At 41.0% G+C, this 27777-nt stretch overlaps 1 protein-coding gene across 4 annotated transcripts in view; it reads left to right on the top strand.

Annotated features, from left to right (window-relative positions):
* The window catches only part of TPK1 (thiamin pyrophosphokinase 1), a 354923-nt gene that overhangs the window by 261941 nt on the left and 65205 nt on the right, over positions 1 to 27777 (top strand). The window contains exon 9 of one of the 4 annotated variants that reach the window (XM_043463950.1): positions 16402 to 16806. The exons of 2 other annotated variants lie outside the window; for them this stretch is intronic. In XM_043463950.1, coding sequence (XP_043319885.1) covers positions 16402 to 16526 — 125 coding nt within the window. In that variant the 3' untranslated portion in view covers positions 16527 to 16806. Of the gene's footprint in view, positions 1 to 16401; positions 16807 to 27777 lie in introns of those variants that run through there. One more of the 4 variants, XM_043463951.1, reaches the window with a different exon arrangement.

The raw sequence follows: 27777 nt of genomic DNA, 5'->3' as shown, positions 1-27777 counted from the left end.
GCCTGGAGAATCCTATGGAGAGGGCAGCTTGGCGTGCTATGTTCCATAGAGTCGCAAAGAGTCAGACACAGCTGAAGTGACTTAGCAGGCATGCATGCACACACAGACATCTACTCTTAAGGTCCAAGCATTCAAGAGGAAAGCTCCAGGGAAGTCAACCAAGGCAGCCAGAGTGAAACAGCAGTGAAACAAGTATAGCTGGCATGACGCAGATTTGGGGAGGAGGTAGCAAGAGGAAACTAGTGTGCAGGAGACACTGGATGTGTGTTCTGATCCAGAGATAGGTAGTGCCTTGTACCTTGCCCTCCTTTATTTCTGTGCTTGCCGCTGGAGACTGGGGAGGGAGGAGAAGAGGAGACCTAAGGGCCAGCCTGTATCTAATGATTAAAAAATAGATTTTATTTTCTTGGATTCCAAAATCACTGTGGATGGTGACTGCAGCCACAAAGTTAAAAGACACTTGCTCCTTGGAAAAAAGCTATGACAAACCTAGACAGCATATTAAAACTCAGAGACATCCCTTTGCTGAGAAAAGGCCAGATAATCAAAGCTATGGTTTGTCCAGTAGTCATGTACAGATGTCAGAGTTGGGCGAAAAAGAAGGCCGAGCACTGAAGAATTAAAGCTTTTGATTTGTCATGCTGGAGAAGACTCTTGAGAGTCCCTTGGACAGCAAGGAGATCAAACCAGTCAATCCTAAGGAAATCAGTCCTGAATATTCATTGGAAGGACTGATGCTGAAGCTGAAGCTCCAATACTTTGGCCACCTGATGGGAAGAGCCAACTCATTGGAAAAGACCCTGTGCTCGAAAAGATTGAGGGCAGGAGGAGAAGGGGATCACAGAGGATGAAATGGTTGGATGGCATCATCGACTCAGTGGGCATGAGTCTGAGCAAACTGGGAGATGGTAAAGGACAGGGAAGCCTGGGGTGCTGGAGTCCATGTGGTCACAGAGAATTGCACATGACTTAGTGACTGAACAACAGCAGGGACTGGCCAGGCCTTCTAAGGAGCAAGTGAGGGCCCCTGAATGTTTTAAGTCCAGCCTCCTGGGGAAGGAGTTTCATTTACGTGAAGATTATATCGAATAATCTCTAAGTGTTTTTTAAAAAGCACTTATCTCCACACAGGGATACAGACAACAAGCAGCCTTTCTCCCTTCTGTGTTTAATGAGCTGTCAGTGGTTTTATATCTTCACTGCTTTATGTTATTAATTTAGAAAAGTCATTAATGTTTCCATAGGTCATTTTTATTTATAAGTGGAAAGTGCTAGCTATAAATTCCAGTATTGATTTTTCTCCAATACTAACTTTTCACTAAGGATCTTTCAAACCTCAGAAAATAATAAGTTCTGTCTCAAATTTATGTAAATTTAAATGCATGAAAGATTTATTTTTATAATAGCTATACCTGGAATGTTTATTTTATATGTATAAATAAATTAGATTTTAATTACAGATAAATATTTTGCAAAGGTTTCTCAAGAAAGCTTTACATTTCTATTTGTAGGACAGTATTTGGTAAGACTTAGAGGGTAATGGTATGTACTGAGTTTATTACTCTGGGCTGTGTTAGGTGATTTTTTTTAATTGGAGTATAGTTGATTTACAGTGTTTTGTTAGTTTCAGATGTGCAGCACAATCAGTTGTACGTATACATGTGTCCACTCTCTTTTAGATTCTGTTCCCACGCAGGTCATTACAGAGTTCTGAGGAGAGTTTCCCATGCTCTATACGAGGTCCTTACGTGTTATCTGTTTTATATATAGTAGTGTGCATATATATCAGTCCCAGTCTCCCAATTTATCCTCCCCTTTTCCTGCCTGGTAACTTGTGACTCAGTTTCTGTTTGTAAATAGGTTCATTTGTGCCATGCTTTTAGATTCCACGTGTAAGCAATATCATATTTATCTTTCTGCCTGACTTACCTCACTCAGTATGGCAGTCTGAGGTCCATTCATGTTGCGACAAAGGGCATTTCATTCTTTTTTATGGCTGAGTAATACTCTGTGTGTGTGTGTGTGTGTGTGTACACACCACATCTTCTTTATCCATTCCTCCACTGATAAACATTTACGTTGCTTCCATGTCTTGGCTATTGTAAACAGTGCTGCACTGAAAACTAAGGTCCAGGTAAATACTTTGGGATTACAGTTTTCTGCAGATATATTCCTAGAAGTGGAATTGCTAGATCATATAATAGCTCTATTTTTTGTGATTTTATATTTTTTACTACATTATGGAAATAGTAGGATATTACATTTTTTATTAATGGAATATATTTTTAAAAAAGAAATCTGATTTATGTTGATACCACATCTTGATTTTTTAAAATGCACTCTTGATAGTAAATGCCAGCAAATGACAACCTCTATTATATACAGTCTAAAACTGTAGGAATGATATTTCCTTTACTTAGAATTTAGGATAATTACAGTATCATAATGTTGAAAGGCATATAGTTGTTTGTCTAGACTTAACGGTTTTCAAATGAAATAACTAATATCTAAAAGTTATTTCCACAAGTCACATGGTTTCCTCAGGCCAGATCTGGCCTGAAAATCAGTGTCTCTATCCCAACACAAAGTTTTTTCCTTATAGGTTCCTTCAATATTAGCAGTGTAGAAAATGTTGATATTTGATAATAGGTTCAAATAAAGTGAAAGTCGCTCAGTCATGTCCTACTGTTTGAGACCCTATACAGTTCATGGGATTCTCCAGGCCAGAATACTGGAGAGGGTAGCTATTCCCTTCTCCAGGGGATCTTCCCAACCCAGGGATCGAACCCAGGTCTCCCGCATTGCAGGCGGATTCTTTACCAGCTGAGCCACAAAGGAAGCACACATATATAGAGATAGGTAAACTTAAGAATGTAATGTTTGATACATTACATAAAAAAATAGCCATACATAAAATAGCCATTACATAAAAAATATAGCCATATTTGTTAAAATTTTCACAGTGTAAGTTTGTAGCTGTATCAGTTAGATTGCTGCTATAACAAATAACCATAAACTAAGGATCTGAAACAGTACTCTCATTACCTACAGTTATGCAGCTTGAATTCCAGAATGGGTCTTATGTTATTGACAGAGCTGTAATCCTCCCAGCGGCTCTGGTAGAGAATCCTTTTCATACCATCTCAGCCTTCAGAAGCTGCCTACATTTCTTGACTCATGATTCCTTCCTTCACTGTCAAGGCCGTCAGCACAGCATCATCAGATCTCTGACCTCTTTTTCCATTGTCACGTCTCCTGCTCTGACTCAGATTCAAAGCTATTCTTTTTTAAAAATAAAAAATCATGACTATACTGAGACTACCTGGGTGATCCAAGCTAATCCTAGCTCGTGATTTTTAATTTAATCACATATGCAAAGTTCTTCCTGCCATGCAAGCACCTTCTTTATAGATTCCGGGGATTATAATGTGGACATTTTGGGGGTGCCATTATTCAGCCTATCATTTAAGTCTGTAATCAATAATTAATAACTTCTTGGAATAATACCTATTGAATGCAATTATTACACCACTGAATCTTTACAGTTATTCTGAAAACTACTGTATGAAGACTGTTTATATTGTCCTTGAGAAACTGAATCTCTATGTTGTCATTCATCTTGGCCTCAGATAACTTGTGGTAAAGACTCTAGACAAAATAGACACAAAACAAATTGTGTGAACATGATTTATGTGATATCCACAAAGGGTGGGGTGAAGGTCGCAGTTTCCATTCCCTTTGGTTTCTGTTCTCCAAGAAGTGTGGTCAAATTCAGCCCAGTGTATATTCTGATCCCTGGGAGCCGTGAAGGAAATCGGAGTTCACACAGGACCAGAACAAAAGCTCTGGTCAGCTGGGGGTTGTTACCAGGTTTTTATTCGAAATATTCCTCCTTTCTATACTTTTGTGATCGCTTCTCTTGCTTAGCCTTTGAGGCTGCACATTGATGTGTGGTTAAGATGGTGAAAAGCAAAAGGCAGAAAATTTGACTCCCTTATATTACTTTCTTAGTCACATTTTGTTAGAATCTCAGGACTCTACAGGTCTTTATGGATCGATCAACCACCTTTGTATCATTAATTTGCTGAGCACATACATACCAACAAACTACTGGTTGACTACTTACCTGTATTGCTTTTATTCCTGCTCCTTCCACACGCACAAACACCAGTGCTACATGCGTATACTTGTATTACAATATGATGAAACTTTGGGTTTTCTTATTATATACATATATTTGGTCAGTCTGGGGTTATAGAGCACAAAACTGGAACTTTTTATATTTTCATAAGTTCTGTATATTAACACTGAAGAATCATTACACAAAGCGACAGTCACGGGAAACTTGAGGGACCCAGCTTTTATGAAAAAGGCAAAGTCAGGTGAGAGGGAGCTTAATAACAGTAGATGTTATTCCTCGGGGGGAGGGGGTGGGGAGTACAAAGAGGAACAAGATTTTTCTTAGACTGCAGTATTCTGAAAGATTTTCAAACATTCTCCATGCATGCTAAGTTGCTTTAGTCGTGTCTGACTCTTTGCAATCCCATGGACAGGCTCCTTTGTCCATGGGGGTTCTCCAAGCAAGAATACTGCAGTGGGTTGCCATGCCCTTCTCCAGGGGATCTTCCCGGCCCAGGGATCAAACCCAGGTCTCTTACGTCTCTTGCATTGGCAGGCTTTTTACCACTAGCACCACCTTGGAAGCAGATACGACATTTTCAGACGTATAAAACTAATGGCAAATGGCCTACAACAAATTTGTATTAAATACTATATGTTTTGTTAATACTGTATATTAATTAACTCAGCTCCAATTCTATTTTCTGTGTTAATAGGATTTGAACCAGATATGAATGACTTTTCCTAAGTCCTTGCCCTTCTGTGATTCTGCCTGAGAACACATGGAACCAACAATAATTTACTCTATGCTATAATCATCCTGTTTTGTTTTTAGAAAACTCCCAACAACCTGACAACACACATTTGTTATGGTTGCTCCTCGGCATTTAAATATGAAAACAATTAACGTGCATTTGTAGGGAATATGACAAATGGGAATTTGTGAGCAGACCAATTTTTCATTGACCTGCATTCAAGAACACTATTATAACTCAGGCTTGCCTCCCAAGTTGTTTAAATGAGTTGATTTCCTAGTATTTATGTGGGCAGGTTGACAGATGAGAATGACTCTGGTGTAAGCTCAAGGGTCCCTTTCTATTTCCCCTCCTCCAGGTTTCACTTTTGTGCTGATTCAGATGTGAGCTCTGTGCATTCAACCATCTAGCTAATATACTGAGACAAGAAAGCAATAACTTTTGCTCATTACGTGAATTGTAGAGAAAGAATCAAGGGTTCAGGTGAATAAACTTTTACTATGGGAACAGCTCACTGGGCAGAATTTTCAGCAGGGTTGAAATAATCATACTTTGTGTCTTAAATATACTTTCTCCTACTTCTGTCTTTTCTACACTCATTCTCACCCAGGTATACCATCAGCTTGTAGATTACTGCAGGTTAAATACTCTCCTCATTTTATAGGTGAGGAAGCAGACAGAGGCTGTTAAATGAATTGTCCAGGTTCATGGTTTCTGATGTAGTCCTCCATGCACAGAAAGTGGAGCCATCCCTGGTCACTTACATATCTATTTAAAGTTTTGGACTTAGTGAAATACCCTACCCCAACATCCTTTTTCTAAATGAAAGTAGAATTTCCCTGCAAATTGGGCAGTTTCAAAGACAAAGAAGGCAGAGAATTAACACCTAAGCATTTAATGTCATGATGTGAGCCCTACTTAAGGCATTCCTTTCCACTCCGTGAGCCATAAATCAGAACCCATGCATAACTGAAGAGTGTAATTTAAGTGTAATGTATGCTCGCTGTGATGTCTGATTTCTGGGGTGATTATAAACTAAATATTGCCATTCATCCTGGATTTCAAAGTGTGTGTGATAAGGAGTCAAGGGGAAAAAAAGACATATTTAACATTCACAAAGGAGGATAAATAGTTAAAGCAGGATTTTTGATGAAAAGGCCTGGTTGCAGAGTTTTAGGTGCAGGCAGGTTTCTCAGCAGTGAGCTGTCACTATGGCCTGTGGATTGCTTGGAGGCCAAATTGTGACAAAGCTGAAAATACTGAGAGGACACTAGCACTTCCCAGGCGGCACCAGTGGTAAAGAACTACCTGCCGATGCAGGAGACATAAGAGACATGGTTCGATCCCTGGGTCGGGAAGATCCCCTGGAGAAGGGCATGGCAACCCTCTGCAGGATTCTTGCCTGGAGAATCCCATGGAAAGAGGAGCCTGGCGGGCTACGGTCCATAGGGCTACAAAGCGTTGGACACTACTGAAGCAACTTAGCATGCAGACTTAAATTAATAGAAGGGAAGGTCAGTTGGGGGAAGTGCCCAAATCAGACTTGAGACAGAAACATCTACATGAAAGAGCTTGGAAATATGTCTGTGGACCCCAAATAAAGTTTGTAGTGAAGAAGTATGTGCATAATGTGGTTTTGCCGTCAGTTCAGTTCAGTTCAGTTCAGTGTCTGACTCTTTGTGACCCCATGAACTGCAGCACGCCAGGCCTCCCTGTCCATCACCAACTCCCGAGTTCACCCAAACTCATGTCCATCGAGTCAGTGATGCCATCCAACCATCTCATCCTCTGTCGTCCCCTTCTCCTCCTGCCCTCAGTCTTTCCCAGCATCAGGTAGTGCTAGGGAAGCTCCAGGTACAGATTACACACAGAGAAAGTAAGTTCTCAGGCTAAAGAGGTGCATTTGGAAACTAGCAAGAGAGGGTAGATTTCTTCTGGCTTGGAGATTCTAAAACAGCCACAGAAGGAAACAAATCAATTCTTTAAACCTGTTGACAAAGTAACTCTCTGGAGATGATTGTATAACATCTAACTTACATGTTATAACTTCTCTCTGTGTAATTTGTACCTGAATTTCCCTTGAAATGTAGCGGAAAACATTTATGCAGGTGTTTACTTCACTTAATGTGCGGGAAAGAGGACAGTGGGGTTCAAGCTCTGACTCTGAAATGAATGAATTATATGGCACAGGGATGTCACATGGATCTTTCATCAATAGACAGTTGCTAGATGATGTCAGAGGTTTTCTTCAGTATGGAACCGTGGCTGCTGAAAGTCAAAGTCGCTCAGTCATGTCCAATTCTTTGCGACCCCATGGACTATACAGTCCGTGGAATTCTTCAGGCCAGAATACTGGAGTGGGTTGCCCTTCCCTTCTCCAGGGGATCTTCCCAACCCAGGGATCGAACCCAGGCCTCCTGCATTGCAGGCAAATTCTTTACCAGCTGAGCCACCAGGGAAGCCCCCAGAGAAGCCCCAGAGAAATAAGCGGGTCCAGATCATATATGTCAGGAGCTTAATTTTTCACAGAGACAACTCTCTCCTCCTTAATTCCCTATGAGGTGGCAATTAAAGTCCTCATGAGAAGCAGCAAGAGGACCAGACTCAGGAGGTTTGGTTGGGAAGCTGCGTCAGGTCTCATGTGCGTCCCTTCGTCTCATAGATGGCATGTGATGTGGTTCACCGTATGGCCGTGGCTGAACATCGCAATGGCGGACGTCCTGTGTCCTCATTTCAGTTTGATCATCTCCTGCTGAAAGTTCTCACTCTTCAAAAGTTCATAAGTGAGGCTAGAAGTGGGAGATGGTGATGATTAGTGTTCCTCATTTACTCTGAGCCAGAGTGGACACTCTGGCTGCAGCAATACAACACCTTCTGATCATGATTTATTAGCAGTCTTGTGGTCTCCGGGCAGCCCAGTGCCAGCATCACACTTTGGCTGCCTCTCAACTTATTTGCAAGGTTTTACTTTGGAGAAATCGCACCGGCCTTTTTCACTCATCTGTTTTCTAGACTACATTTAATTGCAAATTAACAGCTTGTCTCTCAGCTTTTCCTAAATCTGGCTTTTTGTGTGTGTGTGTGTGTGTGTCTTAGGAACATACTTACCGAAGCAAGAAGGCTTTCTGATTTTACTGGCTACAACTGATAACCTACTTTTATTTTTAGCCATCAGAAAAAAAAATTATTTATTTGCAGTATATTAGTGTTAAGTCTGCCAGGAGAGAGAAACAATTTGGGCAATTTAAAGCTGACATATAATTAAGAAAAATACAAATTCAAACCTGGGGTGTTTTCAGTTGACCTGAGTCTCACCAAAGGCTGATATTCTCTAGATAAAGTTTTATTTCCTATACCTTGCATGGTGCATGCTAATTACCAGGTGAATTAAACAAATAAGGCTCCCCCCCTTTTAGAGTGGGCTTCCCTGGTTTCAGACAGTAAAGAATCCACCTGCAATACAGGAGACCTGGGTTAGATCCCTGGGTTGGGAAGATCCCCTGGAGGAGGGCATGGCAACCCACTTCTGCATTCTTGCCTGGACAATCCCTATGGACAGAGGAGGCTGGTGGGCTACAGTCTGTGGGGTCACAAAGAGTCGGACATGATTGAGACTAAGCACGCCGCTCACCCCTTCTAGAAGGACATTTCTGAGGAGGGTGGGTCCCAGGCTTGCACTTGGTGGACGAGGTGAACAGGGGCAGAGAAGCCGGTCTCCTGTTCATCCCGACCCTCTGCCGCCATAGTTAAGGCGTGCACATGAGCATCGCTCTCACCGGCCGTGAGGATTCATTCTCTTCCCTTAAAATGTGTGACTTTGAGCTAAATGAGCTCAGTCTTTTCCAGATCCAGCATCGTCTTTCTACTTTATTCTCAGTAGCAGAATTGGACTGTTTTGTACCTGTGATGCCTGTGAAAAGCATCTGAGGTCCAACATACATGGCATTTCCCCCCTTAAAACATGCCTCCCACCCCCAGTATTTTCAGAGTTTGATCTCCTTTGAATGTCTTCCTCTCTGCTACCCCCTACTAAAATCGTAACTCATCTTCAAGGGCCCATTTCAAATCACATTCTTCATGAAGCTTTCCTCACTAAATGTGATTTCTCTTTATTCCCATTGAATTCCTAAAGTGGGCTTTACATATCTTCACTCTATGTACCTGTTAGTGTCATTCTTTGTGCAGACTTTATATTGCTTTTATTAGAATGCATTTTCCTCAAGGATTTGGTGCTATCGTCTTTGTTTCCTCCTAGTCCTCTGGGATAGAACCTTGCATGTTTTGTGTAATTAGCAAGCTTGGTTAAATGTGCAGTGCATCTACCCACATGAATTCTGTAATGGGACCCAGAGTCAACTGCATTATAGTAAAAGATAGTGAAGCAAGAGTTCTTTATTGTAACTCTTTAAAACAATTAGAATAATGAAGGGTAAATTCAAGTTTAGGGGGCAAAATAGTTGTAAGTCAGAGGGGACAGTAAGCAAGACAGGAAGAGGCACAGATGATACTGTTTACCCAATGAGTAGGATCATATGCAAAAGGGAATTTAACTGAGTGTATTTCACCGTGGAAATATTTGGATCACTCTTGAAAGTATAGAAAAGTAGTAGCATAGTACAGGCAGGGCCAGGCTTCTGTTTTTCAAGGTGGTTAAAGAAGAGTTAATGCATGTTGAGAGCCTGGTGGCAGCAGAGATACTAAGCTTTCTAAAAGCTGATCAGTGATTCAAGGAATAACATAGATCTGGAGTTTTGTTATCAAGGAAAGAAGTCCTTATGTGCAGTGTAGAAAGAAGAAGTCCTTAGGTCCGATGCAGAAAGAAGTCTGTTCACGTTGAGAGTCAAAAGGAGGCAAGCGACTCCAGAGACCCAGAGAGATGGGCAGATGGTGGGTGAAGCGTGGGGAGGACCTTCCCTGAAGAGATAGGAGGCAATGGGAGGCTTTAAAGAGACCATGCTTACTTTGAAACTAGAGATGAGAAATGTTGAATTAGGGCTTAAGGTCATGATGCTTATGGATGAAGGCACTTATTGATCATAGGTGACGTGAATCTTTATCAGTAAGTCAGCCACAGCATCGGTAGATAAGGCACTGGGTAAAGTCAACATTTAGAATGTTTAAAAATAGCTGTCAAGGAGAGTGATAAACTTTTGAATAAACTTTAGACCACAGCAAGGACTAATTATTGAACATAAATGAGTTTTCCATTCTTTATTTCTCCCTAGAAGTCTTCTAGTGGGGAATGTGGACAGAGTGCGTTGGGGCGACTGATCACAGAGTGTGACCTGGGGCAGCAATTCTTGAGGACCATGTGGTCTCCATCAGTTCTAAATTATGCCACAAGTAATCTGTAACTCTTACAAGTACTAATGATTTTGGTTGATTTTTTAAATTCATTAAAGAATGTTAAAGGTCACTTTTAAAATACTGTCTCTCACTGGCAGCTCAGTAGACTTCTTTGGACTGAAATATACCCTGTGGATTGGAGTCAGGGGTGTGGAAATTGTATGTCCCTTCAACCTCACCTACTGGCGCTTCACGGTATACGCAGTATTGTTACTGATTTACCTCTAATTGTTGTGGCAATCACACATTATTTAGAGTTTTGTAGCTGAAATGGATAGTTAACTGTGTTTTCAGTTTAACTTTATCCTGAATACAATTTTAGTAAAGAAGGTAGGAATAGACGGAGAAAATGAGAGTAGTACATTGGTAACTTTATTGCCCTTGCTCCTAAACTGAGAGTTCAGTGGCGGGTGGGTAGAGATAAGGAGGTTACTTTGCATGTCTGTCAATAAAACCAAACAAATTGATGACAGATTGTTACCTGAACGTCAACAGATTCATTTTGCTCTCTTTATTTCTCATTAAGAAAATGCCCCACCTTTGTTTAGTCTGGTCTTGAGCACTTTGTCTCTATCAAGTGTCCCTAAATGATCTGATCAAGCCAGTAGCTGTAAATGCATCTACATGTCACTGCTTCTCTTAATGTATAGCTCCACTCCTGACCTCTCTGACTATTCTTCACTCTCCCTGGGATCCCAGGAACATAAGCTGCCCTAGGATGTATAAACTTCATCTGTTTTGTTTGAAAACTTGTCTCTCCTGCCCACAGGAGTGCCAGGTGCAGAACTTGATGTTGACTAAATCTTTGCTGCATGAATGCCTAAGAGCCTTGTCTAAGCTCACATGGCTGCGACAAAAATACTTGCACTTTGCCCCGCCCCCCCGCCCCCCATTTTGTTTCTCACGGCAGAAGACCAGCACATACACATACATAACTGTGCGATCCAAGCTGGACTTCCTCTCTCCACATCTCCTCTTCTATGCTTCAAGTTCAGGCCATCTTATCTCCCCTGGACTCTGTCCTGGGTTCCTCCTCTGTCACCTCATTAACTCATCCTTCACAGAGCAACCACAGCCATCATTTTAAAGCCAAAGCAAAACTGTCTCCCCCTCCTGGAACCCTTTTAATGACTTTCCCCTCATATTTAGAGTAAAAAGCCACACTCCTGGCCATGCTGAGGTCCTGCTCCAGGATCTGGCCTCTCTGTCTGCAGCCACTGGCCCCTCTTGGCCTGGCTCTGGTCACACTGCCCTCTTGGTTCCCGCCATAGACTTTTGTACTTGCTTTTCCCTCTGCCCAGAATACCCTTCTTCCTACCTTCCAGTGGATCTTCCACATTGTATCCATTCTAGGATACATCTCAGCTAAGACGTTACTTCTTCCAGAAGACTGTTTCCAGTAAGCAGATCTGAATGAGAACCCAAACCCTCCCATCCCAACAAAGCACATTGCCCTGTTTCATCTTCCTTGCAGTCATCACTTTTTGATATCCTCTCATTAAATTATTTTTTAAAATTGTATTTTATATGGGAGTGTAGTTGGCTAACAATGCTGTGTTAGTTTCAGGTGTCCAGCAGGGTAATTCAGTTACACATACACCTGTATCTATTCTTTCTCAAGTTCTTCTCCCATTTAGGTTATCACAGAATATTGAGGAGAGTTCCTACAGTAGGTCCTTGGTGGTTGTCTATTTTAAATACAGCAGTGTTGCTATCTCTCTTCCCCTCACTGAAAGTTAAGCTTCATGAGAGCAGTGACATCACCTGTCTAGTTCTCTGCTTTATCTTGAGTACTTAGCTGGGTTCCTGCATAGAGTGAGCGCTGAGCAACTAGTTGATGACTGTAAAGTCTCTATGGGATGGGGTCACATGGCAGGTGTCAGAATTAAATCAGGAATGAAGGATTAGCCTCATTAAGCCTGCGAACCTGATGTTCCATCTGCATCATTAAGAGTGAAAGACAAAACTGCAGTTAATTCTCTTAGAAAGAATAAGGGACAGTGGACACTAAAGCAGAGTGGGAGGTTGGGGTGGAGAAGGGCACAGTGAGGTGCCTGGAAGATTATTTTGGACCAAAGCATATAGGAATGTAGAAGCAGCAGCACCAGGATGGAATCAGAGATAATTTTTGAGATGAATCTAAAATTTACCAAGGAAGATATTTCTGTTTAAAACAGTCCGACTAGCCAAGGTGTGCTTTGAGAGATCCAGAAAAACAAGTCTTAAAGGAACCCTGTTTATCACTGTGATGCACTTCTGCTGTGTCCAAAGTCCAGAAATCCTCCACTTCTGTGGAGTCCATCATTGGACAGTAGGCTGTCAATCCATGGGAAAACCAAATCCTCCATATTCTTGGGTTTGTTGTTGCCAAAGTCATTCATAGCTCAAGGCCAGCACCCAAGAGTGGGCCACTTATTGATGCTCTGAACTCCACAGCTTCCGTTTCCTAAATCCCACCTTACTTTCTAGACTCATTCAAAGCAACCATTGCCTTTTGAAGATGTATGCCTCCAACCAGAAATCTTTCATTTCTCTGAGTCTTCAAAGCATTTGGGAGTGTGTCTTGAAGGCATTCCAGCCTTGGATTATAAGATTTGTATAACTGTCTTAGGTTCCTTACCCTAACTCGATCAGAGATAAAGACGGAATCTGGGTCCTAATCATTCCTATATGCTCTGAAACAGTCACATGCCTTAGACATTTATGAATCAGTGTAAAACTTGGAAGAAATTCTGCCATTTACTGGGTGTGTGATCTTGTGATTTACTTCTCTAAGACTGCATTTTCTTATCTCTAAAACAGAATTAATGACAGAGAAAATAATAACTACGTCATAGGACTGTCAAAAGAATTAAATGAAGTAGTTTGTATATAGTGATTGACACAGAATGTAATAAGTAGTGGATGTTAATGGTGATGGATTTTATGGATACCCCAATGCCAGTCCCAAGAGACCCCAAGAATAGCCCATCTTAAGTGACTCTTTGATTTGAATATTGATGACATTCTAAAATATTGACTGTCATAGAGTCAATAGTATTGTACCAAAAATATAACTGTGAATATGGGTCTATAGCCTTAATTAAGGAAAAGTTAACTGTGGGAAATCACTTCTGAGTCTTATAAATAGGAAATTGGATTTCCTGATAGGTAATTTAAAATACCTTGGGAGCATAAATACACCTGGAGCACTGAAGCTATAAGTTGGTGACTCAGAGAACAAGGGCACAGAATTCTGAAATAAGCAACAGCAAATGGCCACTTAAGCTCTCAAAGAGCAAATTGCAGAAAATAAATTAATTCATTTAAATATGCATGAATCTCCTCTAAGTGAGGGAATATGCTGAAATGGTGCTGAATGATTTCCTTTGTTATGTGTGTTCTGAAGTATTCACAATGCCCTGCTTTGTGCCTTATACCTTTGATAAGAACAGATCCCAGAATCTTTTGCTTTATTAAATTGTTTTTAAAGTAATTCAGATTATGAAAGAGCAAATTCCAGTGAAAGTACAGATTGGTTTCATTGATTTGGAAAACTGGATCGCAAGTTTATCCAAGGAGAGATGGACCCCGGAGGAAATGAAAAGTGATTCTGATTAAACTGTTCCTCAAAGGGGCTGACATAATTTTTGCAGAAACTTCTTAAAAGTTTGAAACTTACCAACCTTTCTCCTAAAATATGTGCTAAGATTTTATCAACCTCTCTGCTACTGTGTGGCATGGCAATTTAAGTTCTAAGAATCAATATACTCAATTGTAGATTATAGGGTAGATTTAGAATATTTATCAGAATCATTCCTCAGTTATTTCCAGCTCTCATCAGAGGTTTTCATTTTCATCATGGGAAGCACAGACACGAAAATCCCAGTATTTTATGTCCTTGCCTGTTTAGAAACAAATTTTACGGTTGTATCACTGAATTCATAAAGGGAGAAGTGCCAGAAAGAGGAGGCAGAGATATCAAAAGCAGAAGTAAACTGTCGACCAAAGGCCTCTAATGTTTGAGAATGTGTTCTATCTGATCTTTTCAAGGAGAGGGATTTAAGGAAATTACTATTTGCCGTGCACACACTGGTTGTCAGGGTAGCTTTCTTGTGTGGCAGTGGTTCATTTTTGATGCCAAAGCAGTGAAGGAGAGCTTGGCAGCTGAGTTGGAGCTGGAACTGAGGAGACTGACTACAGAATGGATGAAGGTTAGAAAAGGATTTGGCAGCCCTGCCTGAGAACAAAAATAATCAAAAGAATTACCAAGAACCGTAAAACCAGGAGAGTAGGAATATGAAGTACAGCAGCCTGTTGTTTTTTTTGTTTGAACATGGAAAAATATTAAATGTATTCTAAATCTGTTAGGATGTCCATGTTTTTCTGCGAGTTTCTGTTGTTATAGTAATTTCCATTTTGCCCTGGGGCTATGGATAGGATCAAGTCAGAGACTTTGTTATTGTTTATTTTTTAAGTGTGGAAAAAGGCATACTTCTTCACACAGGATTTAAATATTTTGTAACTTATGAATAAGTGCATATTTCTTTCAACTATATTTCCTATAGTTGAATATTTCCTTTGATGCCTGAGGCTCATTATTTGTATGCTAATTTGTTCTCTTGGAAAGCTATGATACATTACATTTGCAAATAATCTTTGAAATCTTTTGGAGCAACTGTGAAAAGAAACAATGCATTTCAGGACTATGGTGCGGCTTGTGTAAGAGTTTGTCACGAGAGGTCAGGAAGTATTTTATGTAGCTGAAGTGTGCACAGAGGTGGAGGAAAGTTGAAAGTTGAGGTTGGTAATTTAAATGGGCTCAGATTCTGTGTTAGGAGAGGAAATCTGTATTTTACTCTGTAGGCAATGAGGGAAGGTTTTATTTTGTTTTTAAAAAATTTTTATTGAATATAGTTGACTTACAGCGTTATGTTTCTGCTGTGCAGCAAAGTTAATATATATATATTAACTAATGTTGATATACCTTTTAATAGTCTTTGCCCATGTAGGTCATTACAGAGTATTGAGTAGAGTTTGCTGTGCTATATAGTAGGTCCTTATCTGTTATCTATTTACAGATGAAAATGAAAGTGAAAGTCGCTCAGTCATGTCTGACTCTTTGGGACCCCATGGACTATACATACAGTCCATGGAATTCTCCAGGCCAGAATACTGGAGTGGGTAGCCTTTCCCTTCTCCAGAGGATCTTCCCAACACAGGGATCAAACCCAGGTCTCCCACATTGCAGGCGGATTCTTTACCAGCTGCAAGGGAAGCCCAAGAATACTGGAGTGGGTAGCTTATCCCTTCTCCAGAAGATCTTCCCAACCCAGGAATCACACTGGTGTCTCCTGCTTTGCAGGCGGATTCTTTACCAACTGAGCTATGCCCTCGTGGTGTGTGTATGTTAATCCTAATCTTGCAATTTATCCCTCCCCTACCTCTCCACCTTGGCAAGCATAAGTTTGTTTGCTGCATCTGTGACTATTGCTGTTTTGTAAGTAAGTGGGAAAGAATTTAAATAGAGGAGGGAAATGATCCCCTTTGTGTTCAGCAGTGATTTATGGGATCATTTTATGGATTGGATTAAAGATACAGTAAATAACTTTAAAAAAAATTCAGACTACTTACAAAGCTAGAGCCTCATGTTAATTATTTCAATAAACAAAAGAAGCATTTTGTCACTCATTCTAATAAGGCAAGATTTTTTGAGTGACTTAAAAAACAACAACTGATGGCTCTATTAAATATGTTAAAATTGACACTTGAACAGTACAGGTTTGAAATGCCCAGATCCACTTACACACAGATACGTTTTCAACAGTGAATGCTACAAATACTAAACAGTCTGCGGCAGGTTGAGTCCTAGGATGAGCAGAAACCACGGATATGGAGGGCTAACTATAAACGACAGGTGGATGAACCCTCAGGTTGTTCAGGGATCATCTGTACTATCGTTCTCAATATATATCCTTGACCTTTAAAATTCCAGATTCAACTTCCATGTCCGTTTATGAAAGAGGGAATTCTCTGCTTCAGGGATAGGCTCTGTGAGATCATTTGGTTCTTTACAACAAACAAAAAACTCAAAATGTCGCTTCTCCTTGTGAAACGTGACACTTGTCTGTTTCTGTAATTTATTCTGCGCCATTGTTGTGACTCAGCCAGATAACCTGCCATCCTTTTGTTTAAAACAAAGTGGTGCCATTGAAAGAGCCACATGTCCTGCAGATGAAGTTCCTGAGACATGAGAGAATCATCACAATTTTAGATCCACAACCACACATCCAGTGTACTGTGTGTCTCACCACCCGCTGCTGTTGATAGAAGGATTATCTTGTAGGTAGAACTCAAATATATATATTTTCCTATGTATTTATATATAAGTACTAACTGTTCATTGATGTTTCTTTAAGAGCATATGTCTTACAATAAACGGAAAAGCAGAATCTTTAGGAACTTCCAGTGTGAAATATTGTTTCATCACTACTATATTTCTGGTGATTAGCTTGCTTTTTAAATAGCTCTGTGAAATGTTTGTCTAATCAGTACACTTGAGCCGACATCAGATCTAGAATTCCTAATTCTGAGCTGAAACAGTTGGAGACCAACCAAATCAGGACCTTTAATAAGCATTGTAAGGGGAAAGCCATCAATCATGTATTCCCTCTCCCTAGCTCTGCATACATTGTTGAAAAATTTTATCAAGGTTTTTATACTAAAAAGTCTTTAAGAAATTCAGATGATAAATCTATTAGCATGTAGTATTATCTAATCAAAATTTGATGTGTGAGGGTGAATCCACTAATATATTCATAATTTTAATAGTGTTAACAACTCTGAAATTGGCTGATAATTATTTTAGAATTAGAGGCTCTAATTTGTACATTGGTAACATGTTTCCACTGACCTGCCAATGTAATACAAGTAACAAATTATATTTCTGTCTTCTTTGAGATCATAATGGGCAGCTGAAATGAGATATTTCTACCAGAATTGAATATTAATTTTTTCATGAACATTGAAAACTTCTAAGTGGTGCTGGGAAAACTGATCAACCACTTGTAAAAGAATGAAACTAGAACACTTTCTAACACCATACACAAAAGTAAGCTCAAAATGGATTAAAGATCTAAATGTAAGACCAGAAACTATAAAACTCCTAGAGGAGAACATAGGCAAAACACTCTCCGACATAAATCACAGCAAGATCCTCTATGACCCACCTCCCAGAATACTGGAAATAAAAGCAAAAATAAACAAATGGGACCTAATTAAACTTAAAAGCTTTTGCACAACAAAGGAAACTATAAGCAAGGTGAAAAACAGCCTTCAGAATGGGAGAAAATAATAGCAAATGAAGAAACAGACAAAGGATTAATCTCAAAAATATACAAGCAACTCCTGCAGCTCAACTCCAGAAAAATAAATGACCCAATCAAAAAATGGGCCGAAGACCTAAACAGACATTTCTCCAAAGAAGACATACAGATGGCTAACAAACACATGCAAAGATGCTCAACATCACTCATTATCAGAGAAATGCAAATCAAAACCACAATGAGGTACCATTACACGCCAGTCAGGATGGCTGCTATCCAAACGTCTACAAGCAATAAATGCTGGAGAGGGTGAGGAGAAAAGGGAACCCTCTTACACTGTTGGTGGGAGTGCAAACTAGTACAGCCGCTATGGAGAACAGTGTGGAGATTCCTTAAAAAACTGGAAATAGAACTGCCATATGACCCAGCAATCCCACTTCTGGGCATACACACCGAGGAAACCAGATCTGAAAGAGACACATGCACCCCAATGTTCATCGCAGCACTGTTTATAATAGCCAGGACATGGAAGCAACCTAGATGTCCATTAGCAGATGAATGGATAAGGAAGCTGTGGTACATATATACCATGGAATATTACTCAGCCATTAAAAAGAATTCATTTGAATCAGTTCTAATGAGATGGATGAAACTGGAGCCCATTATACAGAGTGAAGTAAGCCAGAAAGATAAAGACCAATACAGTATACTAATGTGTATGTGTGGAATTTAGAAAGATGGTAATGATAACCCTATATGCAAGACAGAAAAAGAGACACAGATGTATAGAACAGACTTTTGGACTCTATGGGAGAAGGCGAGGGTGGGATGATCTGAGAGAACAGCATCAAAACATGTATATTATCAAGTGTGAAACAGATCACCAGCCCAGGTTGGATGCATGAGACAAGTGCTCGGGGCTGGTACACTGGGATGACCCAGAGGGATGGGATGGGGAGGGAGGTGGGAGGGGGATTCAAGATGGGGAACAGATGTAAATCCATCGCTGATTCATGTCAATGTATGGCAAAAACCACTACAATGTTGTAATTAGCCTCCAACTAATAAAAATAAATGGAAGAAAAAATTTATAAAGCTGAAGGCCAGGTTTAGCTTTGTGCTAGCAGAGTCCAATCATGTTCTCAGTGGTTTTAATTCAGTTAAAGACTGTGATTAAAACCAGTCTTTGTTGTCGTTTTCAGTCACTCAGTTGTGTCTGACTCTTCACGACCCCATGGACTCAGCATGCCTGGCTTCCCTGTCCTTCACTATTTCCCAGAGTTTGCTCAAACTCATGTCCATGGAATTGTGATGCCATCCAATCATCTTATCCTCTGTGGTTCCCTTCTCATCAGTTCAGCTAAGTCATTCATGTCTGACTCTTTGTGACCCCATGAACTGCAGCACACCAGGCTTCCCTGTCCATCACCAACTCCAAGAGCCTACTCAAACTCATGTCCATCCCGAGATGGGGAATACGTGTAAATCTATGGCTGATTCATATCAATGTATGACAAAACCCACTGAAATGTTGTGAAGTAATTAGCCTCCAACTAATAAAAATAAATTAAAAAAAAAAAAAAACTCGTGTCCATCGTGTCAGTGATGCCATCTAACCATCTACCTCTGTCGTCCTCTTCTCCTCCTGCCCTCAATCTTTCCCAGCATCAGGGTCTTTTCCAATGACTCAAGTTTTTTCGCATCAGGTGGCCAAAGTATTAGAGTGTAAGCTTCAACATCAGTCCTTCCAATGACTATTCAGGACTGATTTCTTTTAGGACAGACTGGTTGGATCTCCTTGCAGTCCAAGGGACTTCTCAAGAGTCTTTCTTCTCCAATGCCACAGTTCAAAAGCATCAATTCTCTGGTGGTCAGCTTTCTTTATAGTCCAATTCTCACATCCACACATGACTACTGGAAAAACCATAGCTTTGACTACACATATCTTTGTTGGCAAAGTAATGTCTGTGCTTTTTAATATACTGTCTAGGTTTGTCATAGCTTTTCTTCCAAGAAGTAAGTGTTTTTTAATTTCATGGCTGCAGTCATCATTTGCAGTGATTTTGGAGCCCCCAAAAATAACATCTCTCACTGTTTTAATTGTTTCCCCATCTATTTGCCATGAAGTGATGGGACCGGATGCCATGATCTTAGTTTTTGGAATATTGAGTTTCAAGCCAGCTTTTTCACTTTCCTCTTTCACCTTCATCAAGAGACTCTTTAATTCCTCTTTGCAATCTGCCATTAGGGTGGTGTCATCTGCATATCTGAGGTTATTGATATTTTTCCCAGCAATCTTGGTTTCAGCTTGTGCTTCATCCATCCCGGCATTTCGCAGGATGTACCCTGCATAGAAGTTTAAATAAGCAGGGTGATGTCCTTGACTTACTCCTTTCTCAATTTGGAACCAGTCCGTTGTTCCATGCCTGGTTCTAACTGTTGATTCTTGACCTACATACAGGTTTCTCAAGAGGCAGGTTAAGGTGGTTGGTATTCTCATCTCTTAAAGAATTTTCCACAGTTTGTTGTGATCCACACAGTCAGAGGCTTTAGCCTTGTCAATGAAGCAGAAGTACATGCTTCTCTTACTTTATCTATGATCAAACATTTGTTGGCAATTTGATCTCTGGTTCCTCTGCCTTTTCTAAATCCAGCTTGTACATCTGGAAGTTCTTAGTTCACATATTGTTGAAGCCTAACTTGAAGGATTTTGAGCATTACCTTTCTAGCATGTGAAATGAGTGCAGTTGTGTGCTAGTTTGAACATTCTTTGGCATTGCCCTTCTTTGAGATTGGAGTGAAAACTGACCTTTTCCAATCCTGTGGCCACCCAATGCAAAGAACTGACTCATTGGAAAACTGGGAACGATTGAGGCAGGAGAAGAAGGGGATGACAGAGGATGAGATGGCTGGATGGCATCACTGACTCGATGGACATGAGTTTGAGCAAACTCCAGGAGTTGGTGATGAACAGGGAAGCCTGGCGTGCTGTAGTCCATAGGGTCGCAAAGAGTCGGACACATCTGAGAGACTGAACTGAACTGATACATATATACATGCATATGTACATGCACAGAGCTGGGGAGAAAGGAGGGAGGGAGGGAAGGGAGAGGAGGAAAGGAAGGGCAGAAGGAGGAAGGAAGGAAAAGGGAAAGGTTGATGTCCATGCCTGTCACTAAATTGTTATTTGAGCGAGTAGATTATTTCTTCTCTGTGACTGCATATGCAGGCAGCTCTGCTTCCATCCAGCATAATTAAACATATTCATTTGTTTTCTTGGACATAGCTAAAGTGTGGATTATATGCTGTCAAGTGATTCTCTTTTCAAAAAGAAAATACTTGTTTAGTGTTAGAACTCCACCCCAGAAATGTCATCTGTACACTCCTTCATCTCCTGCTGTCAGTTTTGGCGTGTTGTGACCTTTTAAATGATGATTTTTAGTTTCAATAAGTTCGCTATGCTGTCATATTAAGGGTATTCCTTTTTGAATTACAAATTAGAATCCATACCGTGACTTACTTTACTTTTCTTCCCCTTTGCTCATTCAGGTTGTAATTTTTTCTAAATTACTTTATATTCCTGTAGATAAAGTTTCCTTTTTTTTTCCTGAGAATTTTGTCACAACATGGATTAACAGAATCCTTTAAAGCAGGAAGACAAATATTTGCACAAGAAAGACAGGGATGGAGGAAAACAGTAACTGATACGTTCGAAGTCTAAGTTTATTTGGACCAATGTGGCCTGCAGTGCTCTTAATTTTTAGCTGGAGGGCGGAAGGGCAGAATTCTGTCTTGGGACAGCTCCCCCATTGTAACTACCATCAGTGAATGCACAGAATCGGTGTTAAATCAAGGAATCCCTTAAAAGTTGTGCTTTAAATTTTTTTTCAACTAAAATGTCATGTGTGATATTAGAGTAATTGAAATAATTATGTCAAATGATTCACCTGCCATGTAGCAAAAGTGGGGAATTCTTTTAAAAGAAGCCTCCTAGCTCACCAGTAAAGCCTAGGATGTAGGAAGGAAGAGGAATGTCATTGCTTTGACAGGTTATTTGTTGGTTTTCTGATCTAGGCTGTTGCACTGCCAGGATTCTGAGAGCCCTGGCGTCCTTGCTGGATTCCTTTCAATAGCTCAACTCCTAGATAATTGAAAAATAAAATCACTGTGGTCCACTTGAGGAACGGTGGATCAGGACTGATAGATTACATCTTCTCTTTCTCTGTGTGTCCAGATTGTCATTGTCTTAGCATTCTAGTGCCCTCACTGCTTCTGCATCTGAAACATCTGTTTCTATATCATTCTTCACTCTTCAGTTCTGTCACTGAGGTTCACTTGACCCTGTGGACTGGAAGGATGAAGCAACAAGCTCCAAGGAAGGGATAAAAAGAGAGCACCACATTTCCGCTCTTTCAGCTGCGCAGAGTAACTGGCTCAGACAGAAGGCAGGAGAGATGCCTTGACTTCTCTTGGCAGGGGTGACGTTGTCCTTGACAGCTGGGAAGGTTCAGGCATCTCCTTGAATACAGAGCATAATTAGCCAGGAGGCTGAGAACCACAGGGGAACTGTGTTACTTTGTGGCAGTCTAACTGAAGACAGAATTTCCTCCATGAGAAACAGTATCTTGACACTTGAATGGCCATGATGATTAACAACCAAACCAGCCAGCCTCCCACATGTTTTAGGATTTACCTGCAAAGAAAAGGCCAGTCTAATGAAACATGCTTGTTGAACATCTGATCAACTGTGACTTGTTCTCTAGCACAGGACTTGAGCCAGAAAAGCCAAGTGTAATTCAGGTGCATGGGAAAAGATCTTAGATTGTAGTCTGATCTTCTATGGCGTAGTTTGAGTATTTTGCCCTTCCTTAATCAATTCAATCAAATCTATCACTTTAGTCACTCCTGACCCTGGCCAAAAGGTTAGTCAAGCAGTCGGTCAAGATGAAACAAAATAAAAGTCTTGAGTTTCAGGGCCAGAAGCCTTGAGCTTTCTCTTTCTTTAACTGACTCAGAGCAGTTCCTTGCTTTTAGCTGTCAGACTCGCCTCCTGGATGGACATCACAGTCTGACTGCTCTACGAAGCCCCCACTTCATCCCATTATCCTTTACCTTCAGCGGACATTAAATCCACCTCCTTGCACAAAATTACTTAAACTTCCTGACTTAGGAAGGGAAATTCAAATGCCAGAAAAAGCATCCTTTGGGTTGAGTCAGACCCATAACTCACAGGAATGATTTATTATGTGTCTGTTTATCACTGAATCATCTGTCCACTTCGGGGAACACACTTTATTTTTTAGTTTGTTGCCATTATAACTGGTAACAAACCAAAAAAGATACAGCAGCATAGATGGTTATTTTCAGCGGGGGTTCATCCTCTGCCAGACCTAAGTTTGTAAGGAAAGTTTTAATGAGATTACAAATTAAAGTTATGTCCTGCCATTGCAGAGCGAGTTCCGCTTTTAGAGTGAATGGGGCTTTCATAGCACCCAAGGTGGTCCTCAGCTGTGCCAGGCAGTAAGGCAAGGCTGTGAGCCAGGGATCATTGTTGGGCCCGCAGTGCCATCTACAGGACGGATGGAATTGTGGCGCTTCCACTTCGAATAATGTAGCCCCACGGGGATAAAGATGTGTGTGTTTCTAGTTCAGTGTGTACACACAGCAAGACTTGTTGCTACATTAAAGAAAAAAAAAAGGTCTGTTTGCGTAATGCTTTTGTAGTACTTAAGTGTCTGTTAGACGTATAGATAATGGAATATTGTGTTTTATTGAATTAATTAATTGGAAATCCCATTCATTTGTTTCAAAAATCCATTTGATAATCTTTGTAACAGTATTTCACTTTCTGGTTACTTTCAGTAGACTGTATGGCACTTAATATTAGATCATGATTTACTTATTTATCATGCCTGTGGTTTCCGTCACTCCCTGTCAGAACACAATCACCAGGTGGCAAGAGATTTTTACTTTATTGATTTTTTTCCTGAGAACCTAGAACAGCGCCTGCACAAAAGCAGGTGCTCACATATTTATATGTGAATGAATAAATGTCACTGTTTTGATAATAAGAAGAACAAATGTAGAAAGACAGCTACCCTCCTGGAATCGTCGGGTCTGGCTTTTAATATGTGGGTGCCAATACCTTCTTCCTTTTTTTCTGTAGTTGTGAAAATTAAATGAGATAGTGGATGATAAAGTAACGTGAACTGTGAGGCACTATAAAATTTAGGCATTTTTCCCAAGTATAGTTTTCAAATTTTTAGTAGAACTCTGGAAATGCAGAAAATTTAAGACCCTCCTTTTCTCCCTCCCCCATAATTTCCTGAGGTACTTTTAAAAGACCATATAGGTGGGGGCCTGGAAATCTTTATTAAAAATGGAAGATCCCAAAGCATCCTAAAATTTCAGAACTTCTGGCGTAAAGATGAAGTTGCAACTGAATTGAACCCAAATTGAAAAGTTACTTTTTTAATATTGCCCCTCCCTCGGTTATTTCCTGATACATCTGATAGGATGTATTTTCTAAGGAAAATACAGAAAATCTTAATCAGTCTGTTATTATTTAGCTATGGTTTGAGCACTCCCTAACTTTTACAAAAATTTAGACCAAAAGGGTCTGGACGTAAAAAGATTCCCTGAATTCAGTTCAGTTCAGTTGCTCAGTCGTGTCCGACTCTTTGCGACCCCATGAACTGCAGCACGCCAGGCCTCCCTGTCCATCACCAGCTCCCAGAGTCCACCCAAACCCATGTCCATCGAGTCAGTGATGCCATCCAACCATCTCATCCTCTGTCGTCCCCTTCTTCTGCCCTCAATCTTTCCCAGCATCAGGGTCTTTTCAAATGAGTCAGTTCTTCGCATCAGGTGGCCAGAGTATTGGAGTTTCAGCTTCAACATCAGTCCTTCCAATGAACACCCAGGACTGACCTCCTTTAGGATGGACTGCTTTTACATGTTTTTCACAAAGTAGAATATAAATGTTACATAAAACATTAGAAAATCAAGACCTGCAGGGTTCGTCCAGGTCATCTCATCTGATTCGGTGGGAGAGGTGAGGAGAAGGAGGCCCTCTGATTCAGGCCCCTTCCTGCTCCACCCTGGTGCCCTTCCCAAGTGCTTCTCCATCCTTCTCCCGCCCAGACCCCAGGAGCCAGCGGGGAACACAGTGCTGCAAATGCAGCAGGCCCCAGCGAGCCACGTCGCATAAATCAGTTTCTCAGCATTCTAAATCCAAAGTGGTTTTTCATCAGCTCATGTTTGTCTTCTTGACAGCCTCACTTCAGCTAGAATCTTTTGGGTAGGACTAAAGTTCAGAAGGATGGGCCTAATAGACAGGATTGAGTTCTTTGGATTCAGAAAGGAAAAAGCCTCTCCTCACCTGCTGTTTATGAAACTTGTGATGTACAGTCTGCCTATTAGAAGCCTGATTCCCTATTTCATGCTTCTATTTTTTCTCCACCCTTAGACAGATAAGACAGACGGATGCATAGATGGATGGATGGACAGGTAGATAGATATTGCGCATGTCTTTGCTTCAGGAAGTCAGATAGTTTCAATAAAAGTGAAGTTGCTCAGTCGTGTGCAACCCTTTGCGACCCCATGGCCTATAGCCTGCCACACTCCTCCGTTCATGGGATTTTCCAAGCAAGAGACCAAAATATGTCTGCCCTCCTAGCCATACAAGCCCCCCCACACACACCCCCTTGGAATGATGCCAGAATTACCATTTTACTTGAGTAGCATTAGGTAATCTGTTTAATCTGATCTAAACTAGGAGATGCAGTACCACTAAAATCTCTAAGGTCACGCAGTGATTCTGAAGGCTAGACTGTACACCTCCAGCCCCGGCTCGCGAGCTCTCTAGTACCAGGCACTTTTAACTGAGAAATCAGCAGTGCAGTACTTACTAGATTTTGCCAAATCCCATGCTGAGATCCTACAGTCTTCTCCCGTCCCCTTATTATTAATAGCCATGATCCGATTGGCAGAATTACGAAAGCTGGAAAAGACAGAGGCCAGAGGAAGCTACCCCAGTCTTCCTGTGGCCTGCCGTATCCCTGCCCCCACCCCAGCACCTCTGAGAAAAGCAACCAGGGCCTCTGTTTTAACTGATCTTCATCCTCTGGTTGACAGGCTACATCTCTGGGAGGCCAGGGGCTGTTTCCAAGGGTGCAGGATGCCACACACATAACACTATCATCAGTCACTCATCAGGTACGACTGCTGTGTGCATCCATCTATCTAATCAGAGCCTACAGCAGCCAGCACCCATGAACAGTCCAAAATCAGATCAACACAGAAACATTGAGGGTGAGTAAAACTGACTCACCGGCAGATTCTCCAGCACTATCAAAAATAAATGCCTGCTCCTGTTCCTGTTTCCATAAAGTAAACAATAGACATTCCCTCTCCCCAATACCACATGCAGAAGGAGGGGATGGAATACTGTACTACAGTGAACGTGTGGAGGTAACCGCGGGCCATATTTCTTCAGATCAGTGAAGAAACACAGCCCTTGGTTTTAAGCATGTTCCCTGTGTTTCTGCAACCACGTGAAGTTGCATAATTACACGGAGGTGCTCTGTACTTCCGTTCATCTTCCTCCTGCTCCTGCACACTCGCCTCCCCAGCCCCCCTCTACCCCGTGCCTCCTTTTGTCTATTTTCAGTATCAGGCTTGATCTTAGTGGGACTAAGAGTCTCCTCCAGCACCACAGTTTGAAAGCATCAGTTGTTTGGCACTCTGCCTTCTTTATGGTCCAACCCTCACATCCATACATGGCTACTGGAAAAGCCATAGCTTTGACTAGACAGACCTTTGTCAGCAAAGTAATGTCTCTGCTGTTTTAATAAATTGTCTAGGCTTGTCTTCCAAGGAGCAGGCGTCTTTTAATTTTGTGGCTGCAGTCATCGTCCGCAGTGATTTTGGAGCCCAAGAATATAGTTTGTCACTGTTTCTATTGTCTCCCCGTCTATTTCCCATGAAGTGATGAGACCAGATGCCATGATCTTCATTTTTTGAATGTTGAGTTTTAAGCCAGGTTTTTCACTCTCCTCTTTCACCTTCATGAAGGGGCTCTTTAGTTCCTCTTCACTTTCTGCCATAAGGGTGGTGCCATCTGCATATCTGAGGTTATTGATATTTCTCCCGGCAATCTTGGTTCCACTTGTGCTTCCTCCAGCCCAGCGTTTGGCATGATGTACTCTGCATATAAGTTAAATAAGCAGAGTGACAGTATACAGCCTTGATGTACTCCTTTCTCGATTTTGAACCAGTCCATTGTTCCATGTCCAGTTCTAACTGTTGCTTCTTGATCTGCCTACAGGTTTCTTTGGAGGCAGGTTAGGTGGTCTGGTATTCCCATCTCTTTCAGAAATTTCCAGTTTCTTTTGTGATCCACACAGTCAAAGGCTTTAGTGTAGTCAGTGAAGCAGAAGTAGATGTTTTTCTGGAATTCCCTTACTTTTTCTATGATCCAATGAAATTTCAACTAAATCCACTAAGCTGAGTGTTGAAGTCTGAATGTGGAGTGAGAAGGGGCACAAAATGTACTGTCAAGCCATTCCAAATAGATTCAACTGAATTTCTTTTGTTCTTCAGCTAAAGGGGCTAATTGCTCTTTGCATCCTGAAGGAGCTTGAAAACTTGGTCAAGATGGAAAACTGCATTTTCAGGGGTTGCCATCTCCCCTTTGCCAGGCGCACACTCAGATCTGTCTTCATCGGTGTCTACGACGGGCCTGCCTTTAGCCTGAACAAGGTGGTCATTAGGTTCCAGAAGACTTTACGCAGGAGGAGGAGGCTGCCCCATTGCCAGCAAGCTCCTTCTTGCTTTTACGTGTATTTTTATATTCTCCCTCCTGCCAGGAATGTTCAGTTTCTTTTTCTTTTACTCAGCATTTTAAGACCCAGCTCAACCTATCCTGAGTCATGAGACCTTCCCAGAGCAGGACAGTGATTTTCCCCTGTATGTACTTCTAGCGTATTTTCTGGAACACATAACATAGAATCTTACTACATACTGTGTGTGTCATGAATGTACAAGATCACGTCTCTTCCAAGTGACTGTGGTGTTCAGACGTCAGTCGTACATTGGCACCTTTCTCGTTAGACTTATAGAAATGAATGATATTTAATGTTTCTTAGAACTTGGGTTTTTTAAAAAATTACTTGGGAGAGAAAGAAAGTCTCGTCTATCTTAAATGCTTATAAATTGGATATTTTTAGATTTTGGGGAAACTAGATAATGTA

The sequence above is a fragment of the Cervus canadensis genome, chromosome 3 (genome assembly GCF_019320065.1).
Source record: "Cervus canadensis isolate Bull #8, Minnesota chromosome 3, ASM1932006v1, whole genome shotgun sequence".
NCBI classification, from domain to species: domain Eukaryota; kingdom Metazoa; phylum Chordata; class Mammalia; order Artiodactyla; family Cervidae; genus Cervus; species Cervus canadensis.
Note: the sequence above shows the minus strand (reverse complement) of the source record. Positions and strands in the feature narration are given on the sequence as shown.